Below are 22,217 nucleotides of genomic sequence, written 5' to 3' on the forward strand. Positions count from 1 at the left end.
GTCTTCAGTGCTGCTGGGTGTGTGCTGACAGATAAGCGCACGCGTCTGTCCAGTGACAATGTGGACAGACTGACGTTCATCAAAATGAACAAGTCATGGATCCAGAAGGAATTTACTACCCCTGTGTCATCCTGGGGAGAGTAAATGCTTGTGGATTTGGAATGTGCTTGATGCAAATCAAGCACAAGTGCTGCCACTGATAAGGTGTCTGTGTGGGGCCCAATTTTTGGAAAAAAAAGGGAGACTCCGCTTGGAGTAACCCTTGCTTGCTGTGTTTTTTAAAAATGATACAAGATGAACAGATCTGAAGGCAAGATGAAGCCAACATCATGTCTCCGCCTGCACTTTTCTCACAAACCTGCATTTTTCCAGGGACACCCTACTCAACACCGTCTACAGACAGCAGCCAGATCTCTGTCCCTCAGATGTGGTCAAATAAAAGGCCACTTACTGCGACCCATGACAAAGCTAAGTGGTTGACTCTATCCCTCTGTAAGCTGTTGGCTACCGAAATGCTGCCTTTACGCGTAGTGGACACACAGGATTTTACAGACCTTATGTCTGTCGCTGTGCCCCAGTACCAGATGCCCAATCACCACTGCTTCTCCAAGAAAAGCATGCCCGCGCTACACCGGCATGTCGCACACAACATCACCACTTCCTTGAGAAAATCTGTGTGCGACAGGGTGCATTTCAACACAGATACTTGGACCAGTAAGCATAGACAGGGTCATTACATGTCACTGACTGGGCACTGGCAAAACTATGGTGAGAGATGGAGAAGGGTCTGCTGTACAAGTCTTGCCGTCCCCACGAGTTGTTTCAATCCTTGTTCTGTATGTAGAAGTTAATACACTGCTTCTGCCTCTTCAACCTCGTGTGGGTCCTCTACCTTTGCGCAAACCCTGTGTGGTCAGGCCACCCTTCCTTGCAACTGCGCACAAGGACTACCACACAACCTCCTTACTATGCTGGCAGCAGAGCTCAATGCCATCAGGCGGTCAAAGTTTTACTTTGAAATGTATGGGAAATGTGAGTCACACCGCTATTACAGAGAATAGTAGTCAGGCAGGGTCAAAACATTAATGAGAGGAACAGGAACAGAATGGGACGGCCAGGACTTAATCAGAAAACAAGCAGAGGTGAAATGCGTATCGGCCAACAAGGTACATAAACAGCAAGCAGGAAAAGTAGTCAGGTAACAAGCACACAAAATCATAAAACTGAACTGGGGGTAAAATTAACCAGAGGTTCATAGCTATGTCTGGCAGTGGTCTGCAGACAGGATGGGCATAAAAAAGGGTGTGGTGTCTTCCATTGGTTGTAGCTGAATGATGGTATTTCATCTGTGAGATACCCACCAGCTACATTCAGCCAGAGATTCTGCATCTGTCAAGGTAATGCAGCCCAGTGGGTGGAGCATACCTGCGTCCACCTGCGCCGCTGGCATCGACTACTCTCCCATCATCAGCACTATTCATGAAAGGAACACGTTGTCACCTGGCGACCGGAGTACAAATTGACGGAGCGGACTCCGTTGGTGACTGTACAGCCGTGTGCGGCAATGATGCAAACCTGGCTGCGGGCCATCCTCAGGGCAATGTGACACACGTGCCTTTTGATGGCTCACGTGTTGATCCGAATTCTCCAGCAATTTTTAAAACGACCATCACGGCCTACATGTCCTTGTGCAGCGGGCACGCTCGCTATGTGCTCACTTCCATCGGTGCGCACACAGCAGCTCAACAACTTCATCACTCCGGAAGTCTTAGGGTCTGGCAGTTAAACGCCGGAAATGCGATGTTCCGACACGCAGAATTGGAATCTGCACATGTTGCAGCGTGTGTGGCAGCACCGCAGAGCCTGCTGAAATACGGTAAGGACATATAGCCTGGGATAAGTTGATCCAGAGGTGGTGCAGATCACGCTGCTGGAGTGGTGTCAGATCAAGGACCTATGCACCCTGCTACACAGTTTTGAAATGTCGACGAAGATGTTTAGCACTGGCAATGTCATTCTCAGCGTGACAATTCTGGTCATCTACATGATGGAGCACACTGTAATTATTATTCGGAGTCAGGTGTTGGGACAAGAGGAAGGGGAGGAAGTACAGGAGGAGTCATATGCGGAAGGGATAACAAGATCTACGAGGTCCAGATGGTCAGCGGCACCTATGCGGCAGTCATGGTGAGGGAGAGGGATTAACAAGGGCGCATAGTATCAGCAAAAAGTGTTGATGAAAGTGCAGGAGCCCATGAAGAAATGGAGGACGAACTGGCGATGGGCATGGAAGACTCAGCAGATGAGTGAGAGCTTGCTCACATTTCGGTTGTGCGAGGTTGTGGGTAGAGGGCAGAGGAAGGATGCACGATTCTCACCTCTCTGCCACCCAACACACCAAGGACTTGGTCCTCCTGGATGCACACAGACACATGAGCGCCTTCTTGCTGCACTACCTACATGACCCTCGGATTGTATGAATTTGAAGTAATCCTGAATACTGGGTTGCCACACTGTTAGATCCCCGGTACAAGACAAAATTTTGGCGAACTAATTCCTGCCATAGAAATAGACGCACGTATACAGGAGTATCTGCAGAATGTGGTACGCAATCTTAGATCTACTTTTCCACTAAACACCAGTGCTGCACAGAGTGAATCTCAACACTTTGTCATGGATAGGAGGAAAATGGTCTTTTACTTGTCCACATCGGAGGGACCGAGGGATGGCTGCTGTGCTGAGATGGCGTTGAGTACCGGTGTCCCTGCACAGTTGCACTTTTGGTCATATCCCAAAATGAGTTGAAAAAGGACAGATGCTGTTGGAAAAGGGGAACAGGTGTGTTGGAAAGGGAAAAAAATTTGGGTCCGTGGATTTGGTGGTTAAACAACTGTAACATTTGCTGAAGAAACAACATCTGTTACAGTGGGACTGGCAGATTTGGATAAAGTGGTATATAATCTGTGACCGCTATATAACACAAAATTAATAAGAAAAGAAAGAGAAAGGTATATATCACCTTCAGCAGTCAGTGTCCACCGTGCTCCCAGTTGGAAAAGGAAGAGGTTGGCAACTTGAAGGTTTGGTGGAGGATACAGAGCTGTGTGGCTATGAAACTAATAGTAGCCTGAACCGAGTTAGACGCCATTCGGATCTGGAGACTGTGAGCCCTGTTAGCGTCACAGGGTCCACATGCCCACCCAGCCCAGGAACTCCCTGTTAACAACACAGGGGCCATTGAGTACGCTGACCGTGTGCGTAGGGGCCACACCTGTGGACAGCAGGCGCATCAGCAGCAGCAGGCCTGTTAATGCCACTGGGCTGCACAAGCAGGACTGTTAGGACAGGAGCTGGTCTTAACCGTTCTGCGTTACCAACTGTGGTGGTGGCCTGCATCCACCACCCTATCCCTGCCTACCTCTGGCCTAAAGCCGCAATGGGTTCAACACATGGAGGTGTGCTCTTTCGGAGCATAATAGAAGACTGCGCACCTCCTTGTTGGCTCCAGCCCCTTTTATAACCTGGGTCCGCCCCCAAACCAGGGTGAACCACAATGCACCTCCTGGAGACAAAAAGCAGAGTGACACGTCATGAGTGGCATAACTAGCGTCCTATTGGAAACGCAACTTCAATGATGACCTCATGGCTGCCATGACCCAAACACCTCACCAGTCATCGTCTGACCATCAATAATGCGGTGACAAGTCATAGGTGTGGGCCTCTGCAAGCCATTTGGGAGGACACCTGATGCCCTGTGGTCTATATGGGACCCCCACATCAGGGCCAGGGCCAAAGAGTTCATTACCGGACCTAGTCTCTGATGCAGGAAGTGCCTGAGCATGCTCAGTAGCATGAAATACAGTCTCTGAAAAAAGACTATCAGCTTTAGCATGGTGTCTAGGCACAAAACAGGACTTAGACCCGGCACAGAATGCAAGCACCCTGTGCAAAGAGGCTTTTCACACTTAGTGTGGGAGCATGCGCTGTATCCCGAAATGAAGACTTAGCGTCAGGAATGGCACAGTCAGGCTGAGCATACTCACTAGGCGAAACACTGTAATTATGCTGCAGCTGGGGTACATCGGCACACGCATGCGCACTAGCTGCCTCTCCACACTTAGACGTGGAGGGGAAATTTGTCTTGGAGATGCTGTCTATGAACAGAAGGAAAAGCTAAAGGAAGCCTGACTTTCTATCCCTCCGAATTATGAAATGCAGCAAGAATTCCATGAGTGTTGCTATAACATTAGCGTAGCTAAATGTGCATGAGGAGTGTGATGTAGAGGTGCTAGAAATAGCTTGTCACCAGTGGGGCACTAATGGAATACAACAGCCAGTTCTATGATGCCACAAAAATGGCAGTATTTTGTGCTATCATTATAGCTTATTAAAAACAGAGCACGAGGTTGTCATGCAGAGGTGCTGCACATAGATTTGCAGTAGTGTGAATAGACAAAAGTACAATAGCCACGTTTAGGATACAACTAGGTACACTGAGTGTTTGCTACTATAAATGGCTGAGTTTAAAAAGTTTGAGTGTGCAATGCAGGCAGACGTGCTGCAAATAACGTTCCAATACTGTGAATTGACAAAAGTACAATAGCCACGTGTAGGATATCAACTAGGTACACTGAGTGTTTGCTACTATAAATGGCTGAGTTTAAAAAAAGTTTGAGTGTGCAATGCAGCAGGCAGACGTGCTGCAAATAACGTTCCAATACTGTGAATTGACAAAAGTACAATAGCCACGTTTAGGATACAACTAGGTACACTGAGTGTTTGCTACTATAAATGGCTGAGTTTCAAAAAAGTTAGAGTGTGCAATGCAGGCAGACGTGCTGCAACATATCGTTCCAATACTGTGAATAGACAAAAGTACAATAGCCACGTTAGGATACAACTAGGTACACTGAGTGTTTGCTACTAATAATGGCTGAGTTTAAAAAGTTTGAGAGTGTGCAATGCAGGCAGACGTGCTGCAAATAACGTTCCAATACTGTGAATTGACAAAAGTACAATAGCCACGTTTAGGATACAACTAGGTACACTGAGTGTTTGCTAGTATAATGGCTGAGTTTAAAAAAGTTAGAGTGTGCAATGCAGGCAGACGTGCTGCAAATATCGTTCCAATACTGTGAATAGACAAAAGTACAATAGCCACGTTAGGATACAACTAGGTACACTGAGTGTTTGCTACTATAAATGGCTGAGTTTAAAAAAGTTTGAGTGTGCAATGCAGGCAGACGTGCTGCAAATAACGTTCCAATACTGTGAATTGACAAAAGTACAATAGCCACGTTTAGGATACAACTAGGTACAGTGAGTGTTTGCTAGTATAATGGCTGAGTTTAAAAAAGTTTGAGTGTGCAATGCAGGCAGACGTGCTGCAAATAACGTTCCAATACTGTGAATTGACAAAAGTACAATAGCCACGTTTAGGATACAACTAGGTACAGTGAGTGTTTGGCTAGTATAATGGCTGAGTTTAAAAAAGTTTGAGTGTGCAATGCAGGCAGACGTGCTGCAAATAACGTTCCAATACTGTGAATTGACAAAAGTACAATAGCCACCGTTTAGGATACAACTAGGTACAGTGAGTGTTTGCTAGTATAATGGCTGAGTTTAAAAAAGTTAGAGTGTGCAATGCAGGCAGACGTGCTGCAAATAACGTTCCAATACTGTGAATAGACAAAAGTACAATAGCCACGTTAGGATACAACTAGGTACACTGAGTGTTTGCTACTATAAATGGCTGAGTTTAAAAAAGTTAGAGTGTGCAATGCAGGCAGACGTGCTGCAAATATCGTTCCAATACTGTGAATAGACAAAAGTACAATAGCCACGTTTAGGATACAACTAGGTACACTGAGTGTTTGCTACTATAAATGGCTGAGTTTAAAAAAGTTTGAGTGTGCAATGCAGGCAGACGTGCTGCAAATAACGTTCCAATACTGTGAATTGACAAAAGTACAATAGCCACGTTTAGGATACAACTAGGTACAGTGAGTGTTTGCTAGTATAATGGCTGAGTTTAAAAAAGTTAGAGTGTGCAATGCAGGCAGACGTGCTGCAAATATCGTTCCAATACTGTGAATAGACAAAAGTACAATAGCCACGTTTAGGATACAACTAGGTACACTGAGTGTTTGCTACTATAAATGGCTGAGTTTAAAAAAGTTTGAGTGTGCAATGCAGGCAGACGTGCTGCAAATAACGTTCCAATACTGTGAATTGACAAAAGTACAATAGCCACGTTTAGGATACAACTAGGTACACTGAGTGTTTGCTACTATAAATGGCTGAGTTTAAAAAAGTTAGAGTGTGCAATGCAGGCAGACGTGCTGCAAATATCGTTCCAATACTGTGAATAGACAAAAGTACAATAGCCACGTTTAGAATACAACTAGGTACACTGAGTGTTTGCTACTATAAATGGCTGAGTTTAAAAAAGTTTGAGTGTGCAATGCAGGCAGACGTGCTGCAAATAACGTTCCAATACTGTGAATTGACAAAAGTACAATAGCCACGTTTAGGATACAACTAGGTACACTGAGTGTTTGCTACTATAAATGGCTGAGTTTAAAAAAGTTTGAGTGTGCAATGCAGGCAGACGTGCTGCAAATAACGTTCCAATACTGTGAATTGACAAAAGTACAATAGCCACGTTTAGGATACAACTAGGTACACTGAGTGTTTGCTACTATAAATGGCTGAGTTTAAAAAAGTTAGAGTGTGCAATGCAGGCAGACGTGCTGCAAATATCGTTCCAATACTGTGAATAGACAAAAGTACAATAGCCACGTTTAGGATACAACTAGGTACACTGAGTGTTTGCTACTATAAATGGCTGAGTTTAAAAAAGTTTGAGTGTGCAATGCAGGCAGACGTGCTGCAAATAACGTTCCAATACTGTGAATTGACAAAAGTACAATAGCCACGTTTAGGATACAACTAGGTACACTGAGTGTTTGCTAGTATAATGGCTGAGTTTAAAAAGTTAGAGTGTGCAATGCAGGCAGACGTGCTGCAAATATCGTTCCAATACTGTGAATAGACAAAAGTACAATAGCCACGTTTAGGATACAACTAGGTACACTGAGTGTTTGCTACTATAAATGGCTGAGTTTAAAAAGTTTGAGTGTGCAATGCAGGCAGACGTGCTGCAAATAACGTTCCAATACTGTGAATTGACAAAAGTACAATAGCCACGTTTAGGATACAACTAGGTACAGTGAGTGTTTGCTAGTATAATGGCTGAGTTTAAAAAAAGTTTGAGTGTGCAATGCAGGCAGACGTGCTGCAAATAAACGTTCCAATACTGTGAATTGACAAAAGTACAATAGCCACGTTTAGGATACAACTAGGTACAGTGAGTGTTTGCTAGTATAATGGCTGAGTTTAAAAAAGTTAGAGTGTGCAATGCAGGCAGACGTGCTGCAAATAACGTTCCAATACTGTGAATAGACAAAAGTACAATAGCCACGTTTAGGATACAACTAGGTACACTGAGTGTTTGCTACTATAAATGGCTGAGTTTAAAAAAGTTTGAGTGTGCAATGCAGGCAGACGTGCTGCAAATAACGTTCCAATACTGTGAATTGACAAAAGTACAATAGCCACGTTTAGGATACAACTAGGTACACTGAGTGTTTGCTACTATAAATGGCTGAGTTTAAAAAAGTTTGAGTGTGCAATGCAGGCAGACGTGCTGCAAATAACGTTCCAATACTGTGAATTGACAAAAGTACAATAGCCACGTTTAGGATACAACTAGGTACACTGAGTGTTTGCTACTATAAATGGCTGAGTTTAAAAAAGTTAGAGTGTGCAATGCAGGCAGACGTGCTGCAAATATCGTTCCAATACTGTGAATAGACAAAAGTACAATAGCCACGTTTAGGATACAACTAGGTACACTGAGTGTTTGCTACTATAAATGGCTGAGTTTAAAAAAGTTTGAGTGTGCAATGCAGGCAGACGTGCTGCAAATAACGTTCCAATACTGTGAATTGACAAAAGTACAATAGCCACGTTTAGGATACAACTAGGTACACTGAGTGTTTGCTACTATAAATGGCTGAGTTTAAAAAAGTTAGAGTGTGCAATGCAGGCAGACGTGCTGCAAATATCGTTCCAATACTGTGAATAGACAAAAGTACAATAGCCACGTTTAGGATACAACTAGGTACACTGAGTGTTTGCTAGTATAATGGCTTAGTAACAATGAGTTGTAGTGTGCAATGCAGGCAGACGTGCTCTGCAAATGTCTTTGCACTAGTGGGACTATAGCAAAGTCCAATAGCCACGTTTAGGATGCCACTAGGTACACTGAGTGTTTGCTAGTAAAATTGCTTAGTTTAAAAAAGTTGGAGTGTGCAATGCAGGCAGATGTGCTCTGCTAATATCTTTGCACTAGTGGGACTATAGCAAAGTCCAATAGCCACGTATAGGATGCCACTAGGTACACTGAGTGTTTGCTAGTATAATGGCTTAGTTAAAATGAGTTTGAGTGTGCAATGCAGGCAGACGCGCTATGCAAATGTCTTTGCACTAGTGGGACTATAGCAAAGTCCAATAGCCACGTATAGGATGCCACTAGGTACACTGAGTGTTTGCTAGTATAATGGCTTGGTTTTAATGAGTTGGAGTGTGCAATGCAGGCAGACGCGCTCTGCAAATGTCTTTGCACTAGTGGGACTATAGCAAAGTCCAATAGCCACGTATAGGATGCCACTAGGTACACTGAGTGTTTGCTAGTATAATGGCTTGGTTAGAATGAGTTGTAGTGTGCAATGCAGGCAGATGTGCTCTGCTAATGTCTTTGCACTAGTGGGACTATAGCAAAGTCCAATAGCCACGTATAGGATGCCACTAGGTACACTGAGTGTTTGCTAGTATAATGGCTTAGTTAAAATGAGTTTGAGTGTGCAATGCAGGCAGACGCGCTATGCAAATGTCTTTGCACTAGTGGGACTATAGCAAAGTCCAATAGCCACGTATAGGATGCCACTAGGTACACTGAGTGTTTGCTAGTATAATGGCTTGGTTAGAATGAGTTGTAGTGTGCAATGCAGGCAGATGTGCTCTGCTAATGTCTTTGCACTAGTGGGACTATAGCAAAGTCCAATAGCCACGTATAGGATGCCACTAGGTACACTGAGTGTTTGCTAGTATAATGGCTTGGTTTTAATGAGTTGGAGTGTGCAATGCAGGCAGACGCGCTCTGCAAATGTCTTTGCACTAGTGGGACTATAGCAAAGTCCAATAGCCACGTATAGGATGCCACTAGGTACACTGAGTGTTTGCTAGTATAATGGCTTGGTTAGAATGAGTTGTAGTGTGCAATGCAGGCAGACGCGCTCTGCAAATGTCTTTGCACTAGTGGGACTATAGCAAAGTCCAATAGCCACGTATAGGATGCCACTAGGTACACTGAGTGTTTGCTAGTATAATGGCTTGGTTAGAATGAGTTGTAGTGTGCAATGCAGGCAGACGCGCTCTGCAAATGTCTTTGCACTAGTGGGACTATAGCAAAGTCCAATAGCCACGTATAGGATGCCACTAGGTACACTGAGTGTTTGCTAGTATAATGGCTTGTTTAGAATGAGTTGTAGTGTGCAATGCAGGCAGACGCGCTCTGCAAATGTCTTTGCACTAGTGGGACTATAGCAAAGTCCAATAGCCACGTATAGGATGCCACTAGGTACACTGAGTGTTTGCTAGTATAATGGCTTAGTTAAAATGAGTTTGAGTGTGCAATGCAGGCAGACGCGCTATGCAAATGTCTTTGCACTAGTGGGACTATAGCAAAGTCCAATAGCCACGTATAGGATGCCACTAGGTACACTGAGTGTTTGCTAGTATAATGGCTTGGTTTTAATGAGTTGGAGTGTGCAATGCAGGCAGACGCGCTCTGCAAATGTCTTTGCACTAGTGGGACTATAGCAAAGTCCAATAGCCACGTATAGGATGCCACTAGGTACACTGAGTGTTTGCTAGTAAAATTGCTTAGTTTAAAAAAGTTGGAGTGTGCAATGCAGGCAGATGTGCTCTGCTAATATCTTTGCACTAGTGGGACTATAGCAAAGTCCAATAGCCACGTATAGGATGCCACTAGGTACACTGAGTGTTTGCTAGTATAATGGCTTAGTTAAAATGAGTTTGAGTGTGCAATGCAGGCAGACGCGCTATGCAAATGTCTTTGCACTAGTGGGACTATAGCAAAGTCCAATAGCCACGTATAGGATGCCACTAGGTACACTGAGTGTTTGCTAGTATAATGGCTTGGTTTTAATGAGTTGGAGTGTGCAATGCAGGCAGACGCGCTCTGCAAATGTCTTTGCACTAGTGGGACTATAGCAAAGTCCAATAGCCACGTATAGGATGCCACTAGGTACACTGAGTGTTTGCTAGTATAATGGCTTGGTTAGAATGAGTTGTAGTGTGCAATGCAGGCAGATGTGCTCTGCTAATGTCTTTGCACTAGTGGGACTATAGCAAAGTCCAATAGCCACGTATAGGATGCCACTAGGTACACTGAGTGTTTGCTAGTATAATGGCTTAGTTAAAATGAGTTTGAGTGTGCAATGCAGGCAGACGCGCTATGCAAATGTCTTTGCACTAGTGGGACTATAGCAAAGTCCAATAGCCACGTATAGGATGCCACTAGGTACACTGAGTGTTTGCTAGTATAATGGCTTGGTTAGAATGAGTTGTAGTGTGCAATGCAGGCAGATGTGCTCTGCTAATGTCTTTGCACTAGTGGGACTATAGCAAAGTCCAATAGCCACGTATAGGATGCCACTAGGTACACTGAGTGTTTGCTAGTATAATGGCTTGGTTTTAATGAGTTGGAGTGTGCAATGCAGGCAGACGCGCTCTGCAAATGTCTTTGCACTAGTGGGACTATAGCAAAGTCCAATAGCCACGTATAGGATGCCACTAGGTACACTGAGTGTTTGCTAGTATAATGGCTTGGTTAGAATGAGTTGTAGTGTGCAATGCAGGCAGACGCGCTCTGCAAATGTCTTTGCACTAGTGGGACTATAGCAAAGTCCAATAGCCACGTATAGGATGCCACTAGGTACACTGAGTGTTTGCTAGTATAATGGCTTGGTTAGAATGAGTTGTAGTGTGCAATGCAGGCAGACGCGCTCTGCAAATGTCTTTGCACTAGTGGGACTATAGCAAAGTCCAATAGCCACGTATAGGATGCCACTAGGTACACTGAGTGTTTGCTAGTATAATGGCTTGTTTAGAATGAGTTGTAGTGTGCAATGCAGGCAGACGCGCTCTGCAAATGTCTTTGCACTAGTGGGACTATAGCAAAGTCCAATAGCCACGTATAGGATGCCACTAGGTACACTGAGTGTTTGCTAGTATAATGGCTTGGTTATAATGAGTTTGAGTGTGCAATGCAGGCAGACGCGCTATGCAAATGTCTTTGCACTAGTGGGACTATAGCAAAGTCCAATAGCCACGTATAGGATGCCACTAGGTACACTGAGTGTTTGCTAGTATAATGGCTTGGTTTTAATGAGTTGGAGTGTGCAATGCAGGCAGACGCGCTCTGCAAATGTCTTTGCACTAGTGGGACTATAGCAAAGTCCAATAGCCACGTATAGGATGCCACTAGGTACACTGAGTGTTTGCTAGTATAATGGCTTGGTTTTAATGAGTTGGAGTGTGCAATGCAGGCAGACGCGCTCTGCAAATGTCTTTGCACTAGTGGGACTATAGCAAAGTCCAATAGCCACGTATAGGATGCCACTAGGTACACTGAGTGTTTGCTAGTATAATGGCTTGGTTAGAATGAGTTGTAGTGTGCAATGCAGGCAGATGTGCTCTGCTAATGTCTTTGCACTAGTGGGACTATAGCAAAGTCCAATAGCCACGTATAGGATGCCACTAGGTACACTGAGTGTTTGCTAGTATAATGGCTTAGTTAAAATGAGTTTGAGTGTGCAATGCAGGCAGACGCGCTATGCAAATGTCTTTGCACTAGTGGGACTATAGCAAAGTCCAATAGCCACGTATAGGATGCCACTAGGTACACTGAGTGTTTGCTAGTATAATGGCTTGGTTAGAATGAGTTGTAGTGTGCAATGCAGGCAGATGTGCTCTGCTAATGTCTTTGCACTAGTGGGACTATAGCAAAGTCCAATAGCCACGTATAGGATGCCACTAGGTACACTGAGTGTTTGCTAGTATAATGGCTTGGTTTTAATGAGTTGGAGTGTGCAATGCAGGCAGACGCGCTCTGCAAATGTCTTTGCACTAGTGGGACTATAGCAAAGTCCAATAGCCACGTATAGGATGCCACTAGGTACACTGAGTGTTTGCTAGTATAATGGCTTGGTTAGAATGAGTTGTAGTGTGCAATGCAGGCAGACGCGCTCTGCAAATGTCTTTGCACTAGTGGGACTATAGCAAAGTCCAATAGCCACGTATAGGATGCCACTAGGTACACTGAGTGTTTGCTAGTATAATGGCTTGGTTAGAATGAGTTGTAGTGTGCAATGCAGGCAGACGCGCTCTGCAAATGTCTTTGCACTAGTGGGACTATAGCAAAGTCCAATAGCCACGTATAGGATGCCACTAGGTACACTGAGTGTTTGCTAGTATAATGGCTTGTTTAGAATGAGTTGTAGTGTGCAATGCAGGCAGACGCGCTCTGCAAATGTCTTTGCACTAGTGGGACTATAGCAAAGTCCAATAGCCACGTATAGGATGCCACTAGGTACACTGAGTGTTTGCTAGTATAATGGCTTAGTTATCAGTTGGAGTGTGCAGAGGACAAGAGGGTACAGTGGCAGGATTGTGGTGCTCTGGGTAGAGGAATGGAAGCCTGCCTTTCTATTCCCTCCTAATGGTGAAATGCAGGTAGGAAATCCCTGACCTGGGCTACACAGACGCTGTTGCTGTTTGCAGGACCTGTCACCTATGGCTCTCTGACCCTGCCGGTTGGAGCCCTTAAAAGGACTGCTATAAAGTGCTCTCCCTAAGCTGTCTAACGCTGTGTATGCAGCGCATACAGCTGTATCGGCTATAGGACTCAGGAAGACGGAGCTGCGACAGTGATGTCTGACACCAAAGACGCAGAAGGCAGATAATGGCGTCCGTGAAGAAAATGTCCGGTTTTATAATGCAGGGACATGTGACATGCAGATCCTATCACACATGCCGTTGCTTCTCTGGCTCAAAGTCCACTTAGCTGTGTGTGTGTCTGGGATTGGCTGACATGCTGGCCCGCCCCACAAGACGCGCGCACTTAGGGAAGGAAGACAAGAAAAAAAAAAAAAAAAAAATGGCGATCGCCATTATAGAAACAGCAGTGATCTGAAGGCGCTGTTCACGCACACTATACACTGAAATGTGATAATAGTTTGATTCACAGAGTGACTTACACTATTACAGCAGAAACCAAGCTATGATTTAGCTGTTTTTTGGCTGCTAGAACCGTTCTCGAACGTTTCTAGAACTACCGAGCTTTTGCAAAAAGCTCGAGTTCTAGTTCGATCTAGAACATGCCCCAAAATCACTCGAGCCGCGAACTGGAGAACCACGAACCACGAACCGCGCTCAACTCTAGACACGACCTCTCTCTGTTTTTACTGGAAAGTCTACCTTCATGCTGCGTATAAGGAAGTCCCCAAAAATCTACCACCCAAGTAACAATAATTTTGTCATATATTACTGGTATTGATACATAGCCCCTATTATGCCAACATTTTTCACCCAATTACCTTCTAGGAGTGGCCCATTAGAATACAAGTAGATCATCGAGAGGGACCAGGTCAATGTCCAAACACCATATTATGACCCAAATACTAGAGGACACACAATGGGCCATCAAAGCTGGATATTGAGCCACACCATTGCCATTGAAGTGTTTTTTTCAAAATAGTAAGTTATCCCCTATCCATTGAATAGGGGTAGTTCACTGATCACTGGGGTCCAAAACTGGGGCTCCCAGTTAATCCCAGAACAGAGTTTTGCATCTAAGAAATTGGGCTCTGAAAAGTTTGACTTGAATGGAGCAGAGGAGTGCCTGCTCAACCTATACTACATTCATTGGCTATGGGACTGCTGAAAATAGTGTTGTGCTCAGCTTTTTTCAGTAAACCCATAGACAATGAATAGAGAAGGGTTCTGGTATCTACACCTCCACTCAGCAAAGTCTGATACCAAAGCCCCCTTCTTGGGATCACTAGGGCTACCATCGGTCAGACCTCTTACAATCAGTAAATTACCCCCTTCCGCATGAATAAGGGATAATATATTTTGGGGGAAATCTCTTTAAAGTTTATCTGTTATGGGAGGATTAACAAATTACCTATTTTATATTTTGCTGATTTGTCAGTTTACCATGGAATTAAAAGTGGACAGACAAAAATTCTATACAGAAAATTGTAGTCTGACTCTATGTAGTGCATTAACATGTCTCTTGTAACTTAGCACCTAAAATAAAAGTACTATAAAAATATAAAGCTAAACATAGATGTTACGACACACGTGTAGGAAAAACTGAAAAGTGATGAGTGAGCACTAAAGTGCTTGAATGTTTGTTAATTGAATTGAATCAAGAGGGTCCGACACTCAGACGGGCACAATTTGAGTAACGAGTATAATGGAGGTCAATGGAGAACTTGAGCATTTTTCAGCATCAAGCCTGAGGGTTAGTAAGGGAGAGGCGTCTATTAGAAACCCTCCTTACTATCCCAGTAAGTGTAAAGTTAAAAACACAGAAAAAAAAGTTTATTTGAATAAAAACTCCTCCACACTATACCTTGTTCACCAATTTATTTAAAAACCCATGACGATCCGACATAATCCATTGTGTAGCGGTCTAACAATGTCTACCGAATCTGTACTCCACATTATGGAGCCTTGTTCTCAAAACATGGTTCCATAGGTCACTTTTGGTCAACACCAGACCTGCAATTTCTCATGTGGGAAGATATCACTGAGTTATTGAGAAACCCCGGGTCTGGTGCTGACCTGGAGTGACCTATGGAGCCTCTATCTGAGAGCAAGTCTCCGTAGGTTGGAGTACGGATTTGGGGGACATTGTGGGACCACTACACAATGGATTACATCAGATTTAAATTGGTGAATGAGGGATAGTCTGGGGAATGTTTTATTCAAATAAACCATTTTATCTGTTTGTATGTTTTTTCAACTTTACACTTACTGGGTTAGTAATAGGGGTGTCTGATAGACGCCTATCCATTACTAACCCCTGGGCTTGATGTCAGCTGACAATTCACAGTTGACATCAACCCCAAAAAATATTACCCTGATTGCCACCGCAGCAGGACAATAGGGAAGAGCCCATGGGTCAGTAATTGAGAGGTGTCTATCAGACAACCCTATTAATAATCCCGTAAGTGTAAAGCAAAAAAAACACACATACACCTGAAAAAAATAGTTTATTTGAATAAAGACTGCCCCACACGTTTCCTCGTTCACCAATTTATTAAAAAAAATTCACACGAAGCTCCGACGTATTCCATGATCCTTGTGCAACTCTGGTGACTCTGAATAGCTGTAAAGTATGGCTACTCACAGACCCAGGTGATGATAACAGTTATCAGAGATGCTGAATCTTGCTGAACGTAGAGTTTAGGCAAGGCTCATATATGACCCGATGATGAATGGCGGACGGTCAATCACAATAATGCCAGTAGCCATAATGACTACGGCATTACTGTGACTGGCAGTCAATCCCTGCATGTTTATCTGCTGGTAAACAACTGCAAAACTTGCGGGGTAGGTAATCGAGCATGCTGCTTGAGCACCCTAATACTCAGCCAAGTACCGAGCGGTGCCGAGCATGCTCACTCATCACTTTACTGAAATTTTTGCCTGCAAAGATAACAAATTAGAATGTTATAAATATGTTGGATGCTTTAGGAGGATATAACAGGGTGATTTATAGTGAGAGTTATAAGATGGATTGGGGCTCATGCATTAAAGGGAACCAAAGATCAGGATTTTTGTATATAAGATAAAGCCAGTGCAGTGCTGGCACTATCAGGCACAGTCTGTACATACCATTAGTGGGCAGCTCGGATGTGTAGGCTGTGAAATCCATGTTTATAAAGTTTGAAAATTCATCATGTTTTTGATTGACATGCACACCTCTGCTGATAATGTCCGGGCGGGTTATGCACATGTTTCCCGCTCCCCCCACCTGTTCCTCCCTCCCTCTGGCTGTATGTAAATTTTTCTATTCAGAAACACGGCGTCGGAGTTAGTGCCTGCGCATAGCGCTTATCTCCGGCGCCAAGTGTCTGAAGCCCGCAGTACCTAGTATTGTGCATGAGAGGGCGGCGCATGCACTGTCACTTCCTCAGATCTCGTTGTGACCGTGGGAGCGCGCGCGGTCACAACAGGACTGGAGAACAGCTGATCTTACCCCGATTAGCTGCAGCAGACAATATCGTAGCAGACGTCTGCTGCAGCTAATCGGGGTAAGATCAGCTGTTCTCCAGTCCTGTTGTGACACTGCGCGCGCACCCGCGGTCACAACAAGCTCTGAAGAAGCGAGGGCGCATGCGCCGCCCTCTCATGCACAATAGTAGGTACTGCGGGCTTCAGAAACATGGCGCCGGAGATGAGCGCGATGCGCAGGCGCTAACTCCAACGCCGTGTTTCTGAATAGAAAAATTTACATATAGCCAGTGAGAGGGAGGAACAGGCGGCGGGTGGAGGGGGCAGGAATCATGTGCATAACCCGCCCGGACATTATCAGCAGATGTGCACACGGCAATCAAAAACATGATGAATTTTCAAACTTTATAAAGTTGGATTTCGCTGCCGAAACACCCGAGCTGCACCCTGATGGTATGTACACAATGTGCCTGATAGTGCCAGTGATAGGAAAATCCAGATGTTTGGTTCCCTTTAAGGTTTTTAAGCAGTGAACTTCTATTATATAGGTCTTAGATGAAATAGAAGGCACACAATGCTATCAACTTGTAACTTCCTTCACTATAAGGGTTTCTACTTGATCTATATTCAAATCTAAATTAAAGGGTCTTATGGTGCTAACGAATCTTAAAGATCTCACCGAATAAAAAGAAAGGATTGCAATGCTCTCTAGAGCACCGACGTCTCCTCACTGCTCCGAGCCCAACACCGGTATTATCTATATTGTCTGTGTATTTGGGCAATCAGTGAAGAATGTTATTTTTTAGGGACTGGAAGACTTTTGTCCATTTTTGTAATTACATAAAGTTCTAAACCTTGTCTTCATATATCGGCCCCAATTCATCATTGCAGTTTCTCCAGTTTTCAGCAGTAATTTGCTTCTTTTAGTTGTGTTATTCTCTATACTTTGTGCCACTGTTTAAGGTGTTTTTCTATTTCAAATCTTTTTTTAATTTTTATTTTCTCTACAACTTTGCTTGTTCAAATATTTTAGATTCAGGAAATGCAAAGTTTACCAAATGTTCCATTTTTGGGCTATGTCTCACTTTGGTCCCTGTCTGGAGTAAAGTTTTTGATGGAGTTTTCAATTGGTTCATTTTTGCGACTTTTTTAAGGATTTGCAACTTTTGGTGCTTAGAGTCACAAAAACAGATCGTTTTTTTTATTTTGTGCCATTTTCACGAACCATGAAATGAATGTTGATTAATTTGGCACAAAAACATCAGTGAATACCACAAGACAAAAAAGTGACTTAATAAAGTGCAATGGATGAATCGGGTCCATTATATCGTCCAAGTGGTCATTGAGATGAGATCTCTGGGATTTAGGATAAGGAGTTTTTCACAATTCTCTTTAAATGAATATGTTTATATAATAGTATATTAGTCTGACCAATGGTTATATGAGACTATTTCACTTGTGCTCCGAAAGGATAACATTAAACTTGACACTTGACAGATTACAACTTTGAGGAATAGGGGTAGGGACGCGCCATCTGCTGGTAGATTGTATGAAGTGTAGTAACATTTGTTGTGGGACCTTGTAGCTCTAATTGAAAACATATCTGAAATTGAGGGGAAAAAAAATCTATAACCCGGCCAAACAATTATATTACTACATATCTGAAATAGCATTCTTCGTAAAGAAAACACAAGGAATGACGTAACATTGGAGAGCTCTTTTGGCTTTTACCATTGGGATAGTGTCCAGACAAAATTGAGTTATGTGAAAAGCACAGAATCCAAATTGTAGTCACACTTGTACTAAGTTTAGCCATGCTTGTGTTACAATAACGAGTAATTTTACAATAAGATGTAATACAATCTGGCCTAGTCTTTCTGAGCCGCACATATAAATTAATTATTTATCATTTTTTCTTAATTATATTACAAATCTGATACAGTATATACATTTCCATAAAACAAAGTGTTGCTCAGCATTACTATCACTGTCATCGGAAGTTGCCAACAAGCCACTTTGCCTTTACCAGGAGATTTAGGCAAAAGTCTAAGGTAGCAAATTGCACCTGAGAAAAAGCCTGACAATGAGTATCATAGTGTAATACAGTGGAACCTTGGATTAAGAGTAACTTGGTTTGAGAGCGTTTTGCAAGACAAGCAAAGCTTTTTACAAATTTGTAACTTGGTTTAAGAGCAATGCTTTGCAATAAGAGCAAATATTCACCGTGCACACGTCCGGTTCTGTCCTTTCACTGCACTCTGACTTTTCTGGAGGTAACTTTCTGTACATATGTACTGTACACAGTATACCACTGTAGAGTACAGTATATACTATATAGCATATCTATTAAATTGCTTTTGTGGATACAGTATTGTACTTTCTTTCGGCTAACCAGTGCAGCACATTGCTTATACTGTACCTCTCGCACACCAACAATTCTATGGTAAGCTAACGTGCAGTTTAATTTGTTTTATATGTTTTTTACTGTGCAGTATTTTGTATTAGTGTACTGTAATACTTTTATATGAATACAGCACATTTTGTTTTACTGTAATAAGTTTGTATAAATACAATAAATATTTTTGGGTTGTGGAACGAATTGTCTGCATTTCAATTATTTCCTATGGGAAAATTCGCTTTGCTATAAGAGTAACTTGGTTTAAGAGCAGACTCCCTACACCAATTATGCTTGTAATCCAAAGTTCCACTGTATATACAAACTAGATACATTTCCATAAAACAAAGTGTTGCTCAGCATTACTATCAGAGTGATCGGAAGTTGCCAACAAGCCACTTTGCCTTTACCAGGAGATTTAGGTAAAAGTCTGAAGGGAGCTTTACATGCTGCGACATCACTAGCGATCTCATTAGCGATGTGACACGCCAGATCGCAGATAAGATTTGTCGAGATCGCACATAGGTCATTTTTTTAGCACAGGTCACATGTGCGATCTCAGCAAATCGTATGTGCGATCTGGCGTGTTACATCGCTAATGAGATCGCTAGCGATGTCGCAGCGTGTAAAGCACCCTTAAGGTAGCAAATTGCACCTGAGAAAAAGCCTGACAATGAGCATCATAGTGTAATATTTCCATTAGTGAAAATGTTTCCATCAATAGTAATAGCAATTGTTTTCTCATTTTGCTTGTACAAAAAAGTCACAGTGACAATGACAAATTTACAACCAAAGTCTATGGCAGCGTTTACAACACTTGAAGACTACAATAACAATGTAATTCCCATCCTAAAACTCAAGTATGACCATTCTCTGATTACTTAGAAACGTCATAGAAAGTCCCTTTGATAAATTGATACTTTAAACTATTTATCAGAATTATTTGTAAATATTTGGGAAAAGTAAAGAGAATACCAAAACAAAAAATAACAACCCAGATCTGAGAGTTCCAAAGGTACTAAAATCCATAAATCCTCATCCATAATGTATAAATCCCTGCTGCTGGCACTGGGGAAGCCGCCTGTGATCCATTTCCAGATGGTGTAACCAATCACACACCTGACACAGCAGTAAAACGTCCATAGCCAATCCACACATTACAGAGCCACAAGCTGTGGAGCTGATGGTCACTGCCTCCTTACCTGAGCTGCACTGAAAGCCAGGAATCAGGAGCACAGCCAGAGCCACAAAGTGCTTGATGAGCATGGTGAAAAGTGATGATCATACAGGGGCAGCAGGGAAAAGGTCCATAAATGTCAATAATCCCTGAAGAGTGGTCCCAGGGTCCAGCAGCAGCAGCAGGTCCTATGCTCTGGAGCTGTTCACAATGATCCAGCCTTGTTGGTGCCTTTGCCTGCAGGTGCTGTATGGAGCTGAGCACAATAGATCACACAGGCTGCAGCTCCAATAACTTTTCCCTCTAGCTCTGGAGAAAGTTTTCTCTTTGCTGCTGCCACCCCCCTGGGATTGAGGTTGTCTGCTCCCTATACACTGGCAGTGATAGAGCTTAGGACATGGCCAGTGAGCAGGAGATCCTGCCTGTCCTCTGCTGTCTGGTGCTGGGATGTTTGCTACAAGCTCAGATTCTTTATACAGAACACAAGAGGAAGGAGATACGTCAGACGCAGCCAAGGAACCTCTCATGTCACCAATGCCTTCAAGGCAGCTTTTCCTGGCTCAACTGAAGCCAAAGATTGCACAGATTGTGCTGAATGCTGCAGACTTAAAGGATCTCTGTGTGAGAAATCCTGTGACCCTTCCTGCCCTCTCATAGATGGATCATTGACAGGTAGATTACAGGTATTCACTGGAGATGACCTAAGGGGGTTAACTGCTGCACTGCTGAATTGACCTGAACCTTCGAGGAATCCTAGTGTGAAATTACCATCTGTTAAGGAAAAAGCAAGGATGAAACAGCTGCTTCAAATTGTTATATATTTTTTAGGTGAGTGTGAAGCCCCGCAAACGCTGTGTCGGTGCATTACCTTCAGGGACTCCACGTAGATGGATCTGTCTGGTCACAGGTAGGAAACCTTCTTTGTAGTTTGTCGTGACGCCACTCTCAGATTTGCGGTCAGTGGGGACCGCCACTGCAGGTTAAGGGATGCCTGGGGCTGATGGTGGGTGCAGCCAGTTGTAGTAGCCTCCTGAGAGTGAGGCAAGCCCCAGGGCCCTGTGTAGATGTGTAGAACTACAAGGCGCAGAATGACTCAACACAGGCAGGATGTCTTTCAGGGTTTTTACTCACAGTTGATGGCAGGGTGAGTGACCCGGGCGTAGCTGGGATGAACCAAGTGGGAACCAGGTGTCCTTCAGGCTGACTTGTGAGGGTGACTACTAACTCGCCTTCCTTAGCCCTTGGTGGTTTGGGGTAACCCCGACTTTGAGTCCCTATGGGGGTCACCCAGGGAAGATGCTGCAGCCTCTCTCCCCTTCGTTTGCCGTTTGCTTGTCGCCTGGACCAGGCCACTCCAGCTGCTTGCCTCCTGTGACCTATGGGCCCTAACTGTGGCTACGTGGCTGCGGCTTTTGTGGTGTTGTGGCGTGGGCTTTGAGAGCCCCACACCGGCAGGTTTAGCAAAAGAAAGCTGGATCTATCTCCGCTTCGGGATCTGCCGCCCGTTTGGGCCTGGTACTCTCTAGCAGTCTCCTTACTTCCCACTCCGTGCTCTCTCTTTAGCTGAAGATGGATTTCGGGTAGCACTCCTAGTTGACCGTTCTCCCCCGTCAGTAGCCACTGCGCGGGCGCTGTTAGACAGCAACAGCCCCACAGGTCTGCTCCTCACTGAGCCCTATGGAGTTCTGCTCTAACTGACTCACTGCCCCTCCTCTCCTGTTCTTGCCTACGCCACCTAGCAACCAGACTCTCTTGCCACACCCCTTGAGAGGAGATGGAGGCCATGCTCATGCTTCACCCCCTCCTGGAATCCCCAGGGGTCCTCTCATAGGTACATGTGTGAGACCTGATCACTATGCGCCTGTGTACCACACCCCGGTCAGCCTTCTGGATTACCTGTATTGTACTGTTCCCAGCATGGGTGCAGTACTCAGTGGTGCCTGACCAGGTCAGGGGCGCCACATTCCCCCTTAGTTATCACCAGCACGTCCTCGGGCTGCAAGACAACATTTTAAAATGCATAAAACATTAAAACATGGTAAAACATTTTAAGACCACCAGCTATCATACATCACCACCCTCCACCCACAAGTCCGTTAACCCACCCAAAAACCCTCTCAGGAGGCAGGTCACCGGTTTCTTTTGGTAACCAGGTCTGGGCCATCCACTTCCCCAGACCTTTCCTCCAATCTTCCTCTCCCGTTGGCCGCGGCTTCAGCCACTTCTGGCAGGATGTAGAGGCGGCTTTCA

At 44.1% G+C, this 22,217-nt stretch overlaps 1 protein-coding gene across 1 annotated transcript in view; it reads right to left on the reverse strand.

Annotated features, from left to right (window-relative positions):
* Positions 1–20,393, reverse strand: part of LOC142251251 (vascular endothelial growth factor receptor kdr-like) — a 337,728-nt gene extending 317,335 nt beyond the window's left edge. The window contains exon 1 of the mRNA XM_075323879.1: positions 19,993–20,393. Coding sequence (XP_075179994.1) covers positions 19,993–20,056 — 64 coding nt within the window. The 5' untranslated portion in view covers positions 20,057–20,393. The remainder of the gene's footprint in view (positions 1–19,992) is intronic.
* Positions 20,394–22,217: the final 1,824 nt, after the last annotated feature.

This window comes from Anomaloglossus baeobatrachus, chromosome 9 (genome assembly GCF_048569485.1).
Source record: "Anomaloglossus baeobatrachus isolate aAnoBae1 chromosome 9, aAnoBae1.hap1, whole genome shotgun sequence".
Taxonomy (NCBI): Eukaryota; Metazoa; Chordata; class Amphibia; order Anura; family Aromobatidae; genus Anomaloglossus; species Anomaloglossus baeobatrachus.